At 34.0% G+C, this 15941-nt stretch overlaps 1 protein-coding gene across 1 annotated transcript in view; it reads left to right on the plus strand.

Moving 5' to 3' along the window:
- Positions 1-560: 560 nt before the first annotated feature.
- The window catches only part of LOC121368415 (ras-like GTP-binding protein RHO), a 28583-nt gene continuing 13202 nt past the window's right edge, over positions 561-15941 (plus strand). Inside the window, exons 1-3 of the mRNA XM_041493140.1 lie at positions 561-694; positions 2989-3153; positions 13733-14109. Coding sequence (XP_041349074.1) covers positions 2998-3153; positions 13733-14109 — 533 coding nt within the window. The 5' untranslated portion in view covers positions 561-694; positions 2989-2997. The remainder of the gene's footprint in view (positions 695-2988; positions 3154-13732; positions 14110-15941) is intronic.

Genomic DNA, 15941 nt, shown 5'->3' on the forward strand with positions numbered 1-15941 from the left:
CGGGGATCACCTTGTTCAATGATCCTATTAGAATGATATTAAAATGGAAGATTGTTTTTAATATGCAAATGTGCATATATCAAAATGTGTTTTGCTTTATGTTGGCTTGTCCACTATTATAAAAAAAATAAAATAACGAATGACGTTCTAATCAACGCATGAAGCGGGGCGTACCCTAGAGGTAAACCACTTGCCTGATGCGCGGACGCTCTAGGATCGACCGCCGTCGGAGGGCCAAATGAGCTATTTCTCACTCCAGGCAGCGTACCACGACTGGTATATCAGAGGCAGTGATGTACTATCCTCTATGTGGGATGGTGCGTATAAAAGATCCCTTGTTACTAATGGATAAATGTAGCGGGTTTTCTCTCTAAGACTATATGTCAAATTATCAAATATTTAACATCCAATAGCCGATGATAAATAAATCAATACCCTCTAGTGATGTCGATAAACAAAACAAACTAACTCTTTAACAATGCACTTGTAAATTTACGCACTTAAGGTTATTTTTTGAAGTATAAGGTTTAGTATTCCAAAACCGGAAATACGTCATAAATTCCGTTTGGAATTGCTAGATCCCCCTCTAGGCTTCAATTGAGGTGTGGTTGACCGTTGATTGAATCCTTTGATCGGGTTTGACGCCTAAAAACACAAGAATTGGTAATTTTTGGGGTACAACGGCCCATATCTAGTGAGTTTCAATTGGTATGCGGTATCAGTTAACCTTTTTATATTATTTAATCGAATATTACGTGTTTTTTTAACTGTTGAACGTTTAAGTTTTAGGTGATTAAGCGCAAACGCCTTTTATGGTAATGACCCCCTTTTCACTTCCCGTTTGTTTTGATCAAACTGTGGATTAGTTTTGATAATTGCTAAATGTTTCATTAGTTCCCTATACAAGTGCAATTTATGATATTACTGGGGAAAGAAAGATTGGAGAACATTATTTTGTGAATAGTGGGATATAAGGGAGTCCATGTTGACATGACGTCACCGCAGATGTTAACCACACTCATATGGAAAATTAAATACATGCATGATTTTTATTCCAACCTCATATACCTGAAAAATATATAGGCTGCAAATTTAGCATGATGTTGTGTTTCTGCAAATCCCAGTGTAAGATTATGAAACTTAATCCTATAATAAATTGTGTTTATGGTTCTGGCGGAAACCTAAGAAATATTTCCTAAATTCAATGCCTGACTACTTTATAATCAATCAATTTGCCTAAATTAGTTGATATTAAGTGCTAGCAACATCAGGTTTTTAAATATTGTCTGGTAACCCATGTACAAATACCAAACACATGGGCGTACATAGGATTTTGAAAAGGGGGGTTCCAATACATAGGATTTTGAAAAGGGGGGTTCCAAAATAGATTGCAGAGATATTGGGCATATATTTCTATGTTGAGTAAATATAATGTCAGATATATTAAATTATAAAAAAAGCGATTTATGGGGGTGTTCGGTCGAACCCCCCCCCCCCCCCATCATGTACGCCCATGAAACATACGAGTGATTACCATGGGCTTGGACTTGGTGATGGCACTGACTGCAATTGCCGTCTTTGAAATAAAAATTGCTGTAGGTAGAGAGCATTACTGACGGCACTTTTGTGCCAGTGATAAAGCAGCACAACAATGGCAAAATGTACCTGGTGTACATTATAATCCCAGTATTTAACATTTGCACGTTTGAAATATGTCTACATACAGCAAAATAACTTTTCAGTCATGTATATTTGCTGCAAATGTCACATTTTAAAACATCGCCGTGGGCAAACTCAAAATTGCAGTTAGTGTGCCGTTTAACTCGTGTCAGTTCTTTTAAGAATTGCTGTGGGAGACGAATTCTTAAGTTCGCATCCTGGTAACTATGGGGTATATCGTGTTATGACACATTAACAAGTTTACATTATTATTTTTATTACTATAAAGTCTGTTCGCAGACACTAATACTTTGTTATTCATTCATATTACTGTTCTCATTGTATTGATACTTGTATACATGTGTATCTTATTTTGTTTAAATAACTATCATTTGTAGAGAATGTCGTACCGTTCTCGCCTTAAAAAAAAAATTATCCACAAAGCTATGAAATAAGTTTGATGAAGACAGACACTTGCATCACCATCAGTTTTGCATCTACATACACTATAAATGAAACATTTTACTGTATTTTCACTCAATCTGACACATTATAAAAAGAAGCAATTTTACTTGTGAAAGTTTTCTAGCATTCTGTTAACAGAACCATCAGGTGCACACAGTATTTTATTACTATGCTTTGCTACATTAAAAGGGTCTAATCACAGGGAAATTGTTTTCTGTTTAATGTTTTAAATTTGTGCAGCAAATCGCGACACGATACTGAATATAATGAATGTTCCCTGACTTACCTGTTAAAATACTTCCCAGTTCCATATTGAGCAAACAATGCTTTGTACTTGTTGATCTGTTTTTATTTTACAATATTATAGATCTATATATGTTTTAAGTTCGAAAGGGACAAATTGACAAATGAAACAACACAAATTTCAGTAAAATGTTACATTTGTTGTGCATGAAGCCAAAACAATGGTGTGGCAAGTGTCAGTCATCAGCCTTAAACTCATTCAATATTTAGCAGCCATTGTGTTTAACTTTTTATGGTAAAGTCATCCAAACAGGTTCTTCTAAATTGTCGTTTTATATTTGTGGTTAGCCAAGATATGGTGCTACAGTCTTTGTGGTGTTGCCATGGTTAATAGCTGGGATTGTATAATGAGGGCTATTTCTGGCACTCGTCAAATTCGCAAGTTTTGGATTTTAAAAAAATGGGCAAAAAAGAAAAAAGGGTTTCTGCAAGTTTTGAAGTTTAATTTGATGAAATTTTCTGCTCACCTAAAGCTAGCCTTGATAGTGGTCATTTCAATTACATATGATTTTTTTAAGTGGTGAAATTAATGTTCTCTTTTTTCTTATTTTATTTTGACAGGTTTGAATCATGGCTGCTATACGAAAGAAATTAGTTATAGTAGGAGATGGTGCCTGTGGTAAAACATGTCTTCTGATAGTTTTTAGCAAGGACCAATTTCCTGAAGTCTATGTGCCAACAGTCTTTGAAAATTATGTAGCAGATATTGAAGTTGATAACAAGCAGGTGAGGAGTATATCTTTTGTGTAGTAGAAAGCATTCTTTGATGAAGCAGAATGTAGGTCAGTCCTAGAGTGTTAAAAGCCTACACATTTTATCAATCTTCTATGTTGGTCGAAATGGGATGTCTACTGTGGTATGTACTGTTCTTTTTGTCAGAAAATGTACATGGGGTCCCCTTGCTGCCAGTTAAAAACTTATGTCTGAAGATTTGTTTTTGTAAATCTTCAGACCAATATGCTTATGATCCAAGTGCGGCTGATTAAACAAAGTACCAATCATTCCTTTGTTTGATGTCTTTATTCATCACAGAACATTCTAAAATCAGTTCAGCGATTGATTTTCATTTCTGTAGAGGTAAATAAATGGTTATGTTCTACATGGTACATAACCAGCATTTTTTAATACTTTTTATTGAGAATGCTGTAAGACCAGTAGATGTGGAGGCCATACATTTGCATCATCAAATGAGTGTTTATTTGAAGCCTATTTCATTGACATTGAAAATGGTTAATTACCACATATGATTGGTGTCATTTTGTTTTTCACAGATGTCGCTAGTGGTGTGTACAGTCGTTGACCCATAATGTAATTTTTCTGGGCAAATATGTACAAAGGGTTTTGAGAATAGAAAAGTTGTGTAACCCATTTATGATGTAAGCGGGTAACCCCCTTAAATAATTTACCAATGTGTTCACAAAGCTTGAGATTGAACTTGGAATTTCATGTTGAGTAGGTTTTTTTATTATTTAATTTTTTAATATGTTGTCCATGTCAATTTTGTGACTCTTGACATAATATTTTTCGATATATATGATTAGCTTGTACATAAAATTGTACATATTTGTTAAATTAATCAACCTCTGAAATTAAGAAAATGTAAACGGCAAAAAAAAAATCTGCAGTGAAAAAAATGTAATAAGTCCACAGCAAAAAAAGTGACATGGAGAATTAAAAACTCTGTGGGCAATTGCAGGGGTTGAATTAATCTTCTGAAGTGGGACCTATTTCAGAAGTTGAAGAGTTAAGGTACATTGTTATAAAAATTGCAAACAACGTGTATAATTTATCAAGGTAGTTGGCAGTATCCCTTGATACGGAAAACACCCTTTATTAAAACTAGATGTGGTTTTGTTTTTCATTAATAACCATTTATTATATGGGTAGGTGATGTTGCAGTTTTATTAAGAACTTTTGACATTCAGGTTCAGCATTAAGGACCTTGGGACTCCTGTGTGGCAGTATTTACTTTTAGTGCTGAATTGTGTGGAAATATATTTTGCAGGAATAGGATAAGGAGAGATGTCTGAGTTTATTTACTTGTGATATATGGTATAGCAGTTGTACCTGTGTTTAGCTCTATTGTTTTAGTGCTTCTCAACAACATGAAGGTGGTTTGGCTTCGTTCTTCCACTGGTTGCATACTTGTATAATAAAAAAACCCTGATTCGCGATGTAGCTGTAAAAAGTGTCTTTAAAAATGTCCGTAAAACATTATCAGTGTTTTGCTTCTACAAAACCGGCATCAATTTTGACATTGAACATGATGAAGAAGCCAGTTTGACTTTTCTTCTTTGATCCTAAGTTTTCCGGTGAGTGCCAGTTTGTTGTGCATGATTTTGAAACTCTTTGGGCATGTACTGTTGATTTTCAAAGCGTTTCCAACATTTTGCCACATTTCTCATCTGGTTTATGCATGTTTTACAAGTTCACTGGGCATTCATAATTTACTGTTTTTAAAGAATGTACATTGTCCTAACTGCATGGTGTTTGAAAATTAATAACCTTTTATTAGTAGTAAGTAAAACTCTTCAGTTACTGCCTTTTCCATACCACATTTTTGACCTCCAAAATCCTGTTACTTGTGTAATTTATACACAACCCCAAAAACCCAAATCAGTGTGTAATAACAATAAATTAACACTTCGTGTACACTGGCTATAAATAGTTTGTTACAATGTATAAATACATATATTTATTAAACAAGAAAAAAAGCAACAACACATTTTTATGATGCCAGTAACTATTGGGTTTTGATGATGGTAAATTAATATATAATGGTAGGAAGACTATAAGTATGTATACCATACATGTAATTGTGTGTGTACTCTCACAACAAGAAAGATACTTGCACAATCTCTTTGTCAGTACAAGATTTCACAAACATACAAAATTATTTTCATGGATAAATTATGTAATATAGATATTTGGTGATTCATTCTTATATTCTGACCCTAAATCTGATATTAATGAAAGCACATATTCTTAATAAACTTGTAGCCTGGTATTGCACAAAAAGTCAACACAACTTGAAAAAACATGTTTATTGGCCTTATAAATGTAATAAAATGTTATTCATTTTCACCCCCTATCTTTCTCTTCTGGTAAAAACATTGCAATATGGGCTCCAACTGTAAAAGAAACTGCTTATCGATCGCTGTTGTGCATTTATGCTCAATGTGCTTAATTCAGGGTTTTTTCCAGAGGTTACGAAAAGTAAAATTATGTACCCCAAAATCTTGAAAATTAATAGATACATTTTTATAATTTGTTTTAAATGCAGTATCCAATTTTAAATTGTTTAAACACTTAACCACCTACGGGTTAAGGGTACTTGTGATTTTTTTCGTGTTTATTACTTATCTGCAAATTATGTTTTGGCAAGAGGCATGCTTAAATCTAAACCTTGTACTTCTGGATTGAGATGACACTGTTTACAGGAACTTTCTAAGAGTGACTCTGCTGCTTGTGAAGTTGATTATCAGAAAGCATTTTGAGCAGCAATTGTTACCTACCCATATCAGTTTCAAACCGTGTACTGTTCTGTTTAGTACTAACATCATACAGTATAAGAGACATACTTTTTTTTTCCCCCATTGGTCGATTGAGCTGCTATGTTGATAACATGTAGGACTGTCACTTTATCATGTGACGGTTGCGATTTTGACCCTGCCTGTAGCAATTGTTTTTTAAAGTGACTTTTGCAACAAATAAAAATGACTAAAAGGTTGCTTTGCTCTATGTAGGCATATTTCAAATGTACAGATGTTATATAATGTACATGTACACCACATGTATACATTTTGCCATTGATGAGCTAATATGAAAAAGTTGAATGTTATCCAGATTCGTTGCATTTTCATTTAATTTGAGTAAAAATCAGCCTGCACACTACAATAATAAATGGGAGCTTGTACACTTTTGATATTAAATCAAATGTTAATGGTTCTTTACCAGTTTGCCCTAAAACTATTCATACACAAAAATACATCTAGTTGCTTGTTGCTGAACAGTTTTTGGTTTTAAGTATGTAGCACTTATTTCAAATTTACTCAGACGAGCAAAATAGTGTGCTTGTTGTCAAAACCACTTCTATTGAGCAATATTCCACTACACAAATATTTTAATTAATAGACAGACTAACACTTATTAATAAAATTAAATTCAGTAATTTTAATTTGGCACCAACTTATATTGATTCATTGGACTGGTATTCTTATTTATTCTTCAAACACTGCTGGCATTGGCAGATTATGATGATCAATTAAGGCAAATAGAGAAACTACTAATCGTAAATTCAGGATTGAAACATAAGAAGGCCAATTAAAACATTGTTATGGCCCAGGTTATCAAATTTCATTAGCCATGAAAATGTTTGCATAAAGCAGTTTCATTATTTGATATATTTTGTGTTGGAAAGAGATAAATTTTTCTAAAATTGATAGTAAACCAGTAGGTTACCTTTGTAAAATTTATAGTCTCTCTTTATATTCTCCTTTGTCAGTGAAACATTTTTATTGTCAACACTTCAGAGAATATTTTGTTTTCAAAATTAATTAGCAATTACTATTTAACATAACTTAAGAATTGTTTTACATACAACGCCTGCAAAACATGCCAGAAAAAAAGAAGTGCTAGGAGAACTAAAAACTCCACAGTAATCTACAAGGCATTGCTGACTGCTGTGGGAAGTTGTAGAGGTTGATGCTTAGCAATCTCTGAAACATGCAGTGTAACGTGCTACTGAACAAAATGTTCCCTGCACTGGTGTGTCATTAAAAAGTACTTTTATGCATTCCTGCGGACCACAATACTATATACATCTGTATTTATAACAACTTTAATGCTATATGCTATTTGAATATATTCATTGTATTTAAAAATGTGACTTGTTGCATTTTTAATAAATTGTGATGGCATATTTGGTACCATCAAGATCATTTTAGTTCTGCTTTGGTTAAATGACAGGCTGTACTTTATCAGTTGTTTCTGAAGTAATTAATATATGTGATCACGTCTTGAGTACTTAATAAAACAAAACTTCTAATCATTGCATATTGTGATGTACACACAATTAATTGAACCCTTTCACTTAATTAGTGTGTTTTTTTTAAATTTAAATAAATTTTGTTACCTAACCATCACCATAATCCACTTTGTTCATACACTTATGCAGCATTAATTCTTTTTTGTGGCACCGTCTTTCTAGAATTGCAATGCATACCATGAACATTTTTTGAACTCTACAAATTGCTGTTCATAATTACCATACAGTTTTGTTTCTGCCAATGTCCAGCTTTAAGCAGAACTAAAATATATAAAAAATACTGTTCAGATTGATATACAATTTAAATTCGTGTGCAGTATTGATGTCCTGAAATTTAAAAGCACATCAAGTTAAGGTTCAGATACATGTTATCAACTGGAAGACGCAACAGAGACTTGTAGGTTTAGATACCATTGTCTTCTCTCCATTTTCCTTTCTCTTTTCTTCCTCTTTTGACTAGCCTCTTCTGCCTTACTTCTTGCTATACCCATCAACAAATTAGACACACCTGCCATTCCCTGTCTGCTTTAGGATCGGGCCACCTTGGAATGTGTTCCATGGCTGCTTTTGTCAATGCTAAAGGGCACAGAGTTCAAATACTATGCCTTTTCCCTGCTAATACTGATTAGTTTGGTGCTGTGGGTCAAACTAGCTTTCTTACCAACTGAGGACAAGGAAGTCGCATGGGTGCAAGAAAGTGTAAAGAATTGTACATCTATAGAGAAGAAACGAACAAAATTGAAACAAACATGTAGTTTGAAGAAAGTGCCATGTATGATTACGCAGTTTGCTTTTTTAATATTAAGTTGAGAGGTTCCGGTAAATGAAGAAATGTGAGCTGAGTGCCAGCTGCTATGCAATTTTTACCACTTTTAGCTCATTAATAAGAATACCTGTTTGAAAATATAGCAAAATATCAATGGGTTCTAAATTTTTTAGCAGCTGAAGTATAAACAAATTAGGAAGAAAAATACATTCATTAAAGGAAACATGACACGAGACCATATTATAGCTCATTTTAAAAGAAAAATGATATAAAAATAATATACAAATAACTTTATAACAATAAAATACGTGTAGTTAAGTTAAAATTAAGAAATTACGCTAATCAGTATCAAAGTACGATTTATGCATATTTCTTCGTGAGCGTTCGGAAAAAAGGGAAGTGACGTCAGAGCCGCTGTACTCTTCCATTGTTGTTAACTGTTTATATATGGAGTAAGGGGCTTACGATCTTTTCAGTCCAACAGTGCCGTACTGCGCGGCCTTTGGGTGTAAAAATAAACAGTTTAAACGATCGGGATTGTCTTTTTATGGTTTTCCAAAGGATTGTATCCGAAGAAAGACGCGTGTATTTTATCGCAAAAGAAAAGATTGGACACCAACACCGCATAGTACTTTGGTGTCAGCCTAATTACAGCTCGGAGCCCGAACGTTACCCGGAGACAAAAACAGTACTCGGTTGCGAATGCCGAGGTGTACATTGTACATATTTGGCACAAAGATACACCTCAGCATGATGTATTTATATATGTTAAAACAAAAATGTAGAATTTTTTATTTATTTATTTTTTTGGAAAAAAATAGATTTTTCATGTTATGGCTGTAGGCCTACATAACAAAATCTGTATTCACCGTCCGAAGAAGGAAACGTCAATAAGTAATTAAATATGGCATATACAAACATGGGATTTGGCATGAGGATACATCTCAGTACGATGTATTTAAATATCTTTTTAAAAAACGTGTAGAAAACAATAATAATTTTAAATAATGTTTTTAATCTTCGGGTGGAATACGTCACAAAAACGTTCCGAAGCCCCAAAGCAACACGAAGTTCAATACAAAAAACCCCACTACTGTCGGTGTCGAAATAACTATTATGTTTCATCCACGGGCTGACTTGAGAATCGGAGTGTTGTTTTAGTTAATTGGTCCTTTCTTTCCGTGGCCTGCACATGTGATTCCTGATTGGCAGGTGTATATTGCAGGGTATCGACCAGGTAAGTGATTACCACGGTCTAGACATACGTACAAAATACGTGCCAGTTTTTTTAAGATCACAGGGTATTGTGGCGTAACCTGTCGCGACTATAGTACAATGTTAATAGACATTATCAGCCGCCCTGCTTCATTACTGTAAATAATGCTGTAAAACCCTTGATTAAGTAGACTTTCCCATCTAAAATTACAAAACTGACCAATTACGTAGTACCAAAGAAAAGAAAATTATCACTTGGGTATCGTGAGTGGTCGTTTTTACTCTAACGCACCCTACCAATAGGCCTAATAATATGCTACTTTTTTTTATGAGAGAAAAATACTATAACCCCATTTCGTTCTATTGATGCAAATAGAAATATATTTAGTTTAAAAGTTGATTATACTCTCAAGTCATTTATGTTGTTTTACAAGCCAGGTTAATGAAAGTGAAGCGCCTTGTCGTAAATTAGAGCGTTTGTTTACACTGTGCATACAGATTTCATTATGTACAGCCCGAACATAAAAAATGCGACATTTTCTTTTAAAAAACACCCAAAAATGTTTGTCCTACATTTATATTTTTTACATATTTAAATACATCATATCGAGGTGTATCTTTATGCTAAATATGAACAGTATACACCTCGGCATTAGCATCCGAGTTTTGGTTTTGTCTCCGGGTTGCTTTCGGGCTCCGGGCTGTAAATTGGTCGACCGGTCTGGTCTGGCACCATCAGTTTCTCCACCCTCCGACTCGCTATCCGTTTTTTTCTTCAGTATCACTGTTGTAAGTAAATGTGTGTCTTTCTTCATTTACTAACAGCTCATATTGATACGGCAAAACGTTTTGCGAACGAACACTCATTGTTTTGGTAAGCTGTGCAAGTCTTAGATTCTTTATGAGTGGTACGGACTAATGCTTTTAAGTGTAAGGCTTCAGATCAAGCGACGCGTCTCTGACGTCACGGACCTCGTGATTGCCCTGCTCATTAAAGATCGGCAATTTCCGCTAAGAGCTCTTATCTGGGGTTCTTTTATGGAGATATTTTAAGTAATTAATTTTTTATAATTTTTTTTTTTAGGTGATTCAATTTATAATTAATTGTACATGGTTGGTGCCAAATATGGTTTACGTGACATGTTTCCTTTAACAGAAGTAATTGGGAAAATAATTTTTACTATAAAGTAAAATCTTATTAGAGGCACTGATTTGCCACGATTGCGGAATCGCAGAAATGCCTTATCTGAAACAGAATTTCCATTTTTTTTCCAAAACATTATTTGCTTTTAAATTGTGCATTTTATTAATTTTAAATTTATTTTATGAACTAGAAATTATGGACACTGACATTGGCTTGTGCTACGCTACGACACTAGTACCTTTGTATGTTACGCCAAATGTTTAATGCAGCGCATCTAGACGTTTTATCACATGTTTTCATTGCTTGTTCCCATTGATTTAACAGGGGAAACAACATTGGAATTTGTAAAATCTGAAAAAGGAAAAGGGAAAAATCTGAAACGGAAGATCAGTGCCTCTACCTTAAATATATACACTATAATGGCGGAATTTAACTCAGTCAGTTGAGTGCTTGCATCATAGGATTGAACCACCTTGGTGGATCCATTCAACTGATTGGGTTTTTCTCGTTCCAACCAGTGCACAACAACTGGTGGTATGTGCTTTCCTGTCTGGGGGAAAGATCCTTCATACTACTGGAGTTTCCTCTGTCAAAATTACCAAATGTTTGACATCCAATAGCTGATTATTAATAAAACAATGTGTTCTAGTGGTGTCGTTAAACAAAAAAACTTCTTATATCCTTTTATTTAGTATGGATTGATATGGATTTTTTGTACTGGAACATAAAGAGTTGTCTACCCTGAATCAACTTACATTTTGTTTTTCGATGTGTGTTTTTAAAGCTTAAAATGCAGTTATTTTTTTCATGTGATATTTATGTGCCCGATATTTATATTTATATTTAAACTAGGTATCAATTAAAGCTGGGCAGTGTAGAAATTTGAGGTTCGATATCGGTATTGTTGGGTTGATTTACCTCTGTATCGGTACAGTATTCGGTATTGATACTATACCAATATCGAGCAGTATTTTTAGTATACTCAGCTTTAAATGCATGCCTGAGTTAGGGCTTACACGCTAATTTCATTTAAATAAAATTAAATTCCATACACAAGGCTCTCGTCTGATTTATACCCAACCCATTTTGTGTTCGTCAGATATATTGTTAGTGTTTTAATAAATGGCAGGAACATTTTTCAATACCAAAATTTGCTCGGTACAGTAAATTGGTATTGACACAATGGTAAGTTGACACCCATGCAGTACAATACTTGGTTTTGGCTTATATCAGTTATTGGACTGATCTTGATGTCTGCTATCTTCTGTGATGAATGAGAGCAAGCTACTTGTTTGGTTGTTGGGTTTTTTGTGTCATAATCTTACAGTGAATTGTGGGATCTCGTCAGTGATTCAGATTAATAAATATAGTGTGTCTGGATTTTGTTTTTATTTCGACTGTCCACAAGTTGGAATTTCTGTCTTACTGGAGTGTTGATTTATATGAGGTCTCACTGTGTTTGGAACTGGTTGTGGAAGTGTCCATTTGAAAAGAAAAGATGTATTGTTTACCTGTATTGGATGCAGCCAGAGTTGAACGATTTTGTATTTAATTTTTGAATTGTGCATATGTACATGTACACATATTTGAGTGTCACTACTATAAACGTTTTGTTTTGCTGTCAATAACAAACTAATTGTGTGTTAACTGTCTTAATAAAAACAAAAGTCAATTTGACAATAATAGTGTATTTGTGATTTGATAGAGATGAAACATTTAGCTTTGTTGCGTTTATTGTTGCTGTTTTAATACTTAGAACAGACATTGGCAATGTGTGTAAGATGAATTGCAGTTTTTTAATTACTATCATTAATATACTTGTATGTAGCATGTTTTACATTTTTACGTTTTGTCATTATTGACTTAAGGGTCATTCCATGTCAAATCAACAAATATTTGAGGTCGCCCACGCACTTCGGTCTCCAATTCACTTGAATTTTTTACCAAACATGCCTCAGTTATCCACATGAACAAATCTCAAGTTTGAGCTCTGTATTTCAAATAGTTCTGAAGTAATGGTCATTTTCCTAACTGGTAAGAGTTCAGTTTAGCTGAAAAATGGCCACCGTAATTTCCTGCCATATTTCAAGACCTATTATCTCAGGACATGATGTACTTAGAGCCCTGAAATTTTGCATGGGCACTAAGGAGGTTATAAAGGACTGATTTACAGCAGACTGGTGTTTTCAGTCATACTGAATGCCTGGATATACATAAAAACTGTCGCAAATGCAAATTTATTTCACAAGCACCCATTTTCCAGACTCTAAAACAATGTCTTACATTCACTGTCCTTTATAACCTCCTTGGTGCCTATGCAAAATTTCAGGGCGCTAAGTCCATTATGTCCTGAGATAATAGGTCTTGAAATATAGCAGGAAAATTAACGAGGCCATTTTCAGCTAAATTTAACTCTTACCATAGTTAGGAAAATGTCCATTACTTCAAAACTATTTGAAATACAGATCTCAAACTTGAGATTTGTTCATGTGGACAACTGAGGCATGTTTGGTACAAATTTCAAGTGAATCGGAGACCGAAGTGCGTGGGCGATTTGTTGATTTGACATGGAATGAAGCTAGTTATCTAGTAACAGTTGTTTAATTTATAAAAATCCACCCTCCCTCCCAGTTTGTTTCTTTAAATAAATATTTCTTTAATTTAAAAAACAAATTAACTGAATATCAGCATTCCATAAGAAAGCTAGAATATCAATGTCATCCTAAATAAAGTTAAATCTGGCACAAATAGGCCAGTTCCTTTTATTCAGTTGCACACACTGAATATGCATTCAGTGGTTCTATTTGAGATTTCCTGCTTAAAGTTTTAAAAATGCTATTTTTACTAAATAAAAATAAAATCATTATTCAATTTTTATGTCATAATTCAAAGCAGAATTTCTAACACAATAAGACTTTACAGTTGTATGTTGTACTTTAACATGTATGGAAAGAAAACAAACAAATCATTGAATTCCATCTATCACAAATGGGCCTTCTGTCTGAACGAAAAACAAAATCCTTTAAAAATGTTTTTTCAGGACTGTGTTTTGACTGTTTTCCAACCTTTGTTTAAAAAAGCCCAATCATCTATTAAAAAGTGTTAATCGGTTTGTTGTTCTTTGTACTTGCAGGTTGAACTTGCTCTGTGGGACACAGCTGGCCAGGAAGATTACGACAGACTTCGACCTCTATCTTACCCAGACACAGATGTCATTCTTATGTGCTTCTCCATAGACAGTCCTGACAGTTTAGAGAATATCCCGGAAAAATGGACCCCAGAGGTCCATCATTTTTGCCCCAATGTGCCAATAATTTTGGTTGGAAACAAGAGAGATCTTCGAAATGATGAGAACACAAAGAGAGAATTGCTGAAGATGAAACAAGAGCCTGTGAAGTACGAAGAAGGGAATGCTATGGCAACTAAAATTGGTGCTAATCACTATTTAGAATGTTCAGCAAAGACCAAAGATGGAGTACGAGAAGTTTTTGAATCTGCAACCAGGGCAGCACTGCAAAATAGATCTAGGAAAAGGCACAAATGTATTTTGCTTTAATGATTATACACATCCAATGTGCACAAGTATTTGCATGTATATTTTTCTGAAGTGCAACCTCTTATAACATGCCACAATATTTTTAGGAAACAGCAAGCAGGACAAACATTTTTTCTTCTGATAAAATTTTGCAGCATATGGAACGATCTTTTGAACCCATCTCAAGAACAGAGCATACAGTATGGTAGTTGACAGTGACTGTCAAGTTCATGCGTGAAGATCAGATGCAGTTAATGTAATTAAATACATCTGCTTACGTTCAGCCTCAACATGAAATAAAGTGCATTAATTGCACGTGTGTGATGTTTCGACTGGTTTGCAAACAGGTGTGGATATGAGACTGAGAAAAACATTTTGGAGCTTGCTTTCCCTGCATCAGCAGAATCGTTAACCATGATTTGTGTACAACTGTGTAATCAAAACCTGGTCGTATACTATAAAAATTGTTTTCTGGCACATGGACAGAGTGCTGATTACACTTGACATCTGAAATGCTTTTTATATAACTGCTATGCTTTTGTATTTGTGTTTATTGTAATATATGGAAAATGCTTTTTCCTTCTCTTTTGTTTCTTCTAATTATTGTGCTTCATTTTGAGAAAGTTGCCAGAAGGCTGTCTGATCTTGCAGCAAATTGTTGCCTGCTGCCTTTTATATAAAACCACTGCTAAAATTTAAAAGCTTGAGTATAGTCTACATGTATTTTGTCCACAGTAAAACAGTGGCGCTAGCCAGTTGAAATTTATTTAAAGATGGACCACCAGTGATTGATTTGGTGTGATTTGTTGTGGCAATGGAAAACCTATTACATGTACTTTACTTGTCCTAGCACTAGAATTGAACTTTCATTCCAATGTAATTGGCAGTGGTGTACAGAATATACTAACCAACAGCTGACAACCTATTCAGCCCTGATAAAAATTATTTATCATACTGATCCTTGCAAAATGTATTTATGGAGTTGACTGTTTAGTCCTGTATTGATACCATTTTGTTATGACAAGAAAATGATGGAGGGTGGGGAGGAGTGTGTGACATTAAATTACTGATATACATTTGAAATGGTAGTATTGGCTTTGGCAAATTTACTTATATGGTGGTTCTTAATTTTTAAGTTTTAGGTATTTTCATCTCTTTAAATTTAATACACAACAGTGGCATATACATGCAGATGCAGCTGGTACTGGTATCTGTTGTACAAATTTCTCGATACATGTATTTCGATGTTATTAACATTCCTTCATATCTGGTAAAACAAGGATCTGACGTTTGATCATTTTGCCTATTGATATTGTGTAGCATGGTGGCCTGTGGCAGACATGGTAAGCTGTTAGGGGACATTTGAGATATAACATAATATACTTACTATACCAGTTATGTAGTGGGAAATGTATACGGAAGTGTTGAATTGTGAAAAATATGAATCCACACTTTTGAGTGCATTTTTGACCGTAAGCCATTATTCATTAAATTTTAACTACTAGTTTATAATTTTTAATTTAAAAAATGTTGAAATGGCAAGGAATATAAATAAAACCAATAACCACTTTCAGATCTAACCTAAATAATTTGGCCAGTAATTTCTCAGACATTGTTTCCAATTTAGTATTTGACAATCTTGTTGTATTCTGTCTAAATATATTACTATCATTTGTATCATGTTAACAGTTTAAATTATACATTAAATTGATGAAGCAGATGTGTGGTCTAAAGTGTTATACTCGTTTACTCTTTACAAGTTTAGTCGGTTGTGGGTTCGGATCCATGACCTGAACATAAAGTTAAA

Source organism: Gigantopelta aegis, chromosome 3 (assembly GCF_016097555.1).
Source record: "Gigantopelta aegis isolate Gae_Host chromosome 3, Gae_host_genome, whole genome shotgun sequence".
Classification (NCBI taxonomy): Eukaryota; Metazoa; Mollusca; class Gastropoda; order Neomphalida; family Peltospiridae; genus Gigantopelta; species Gigantopelta aegis.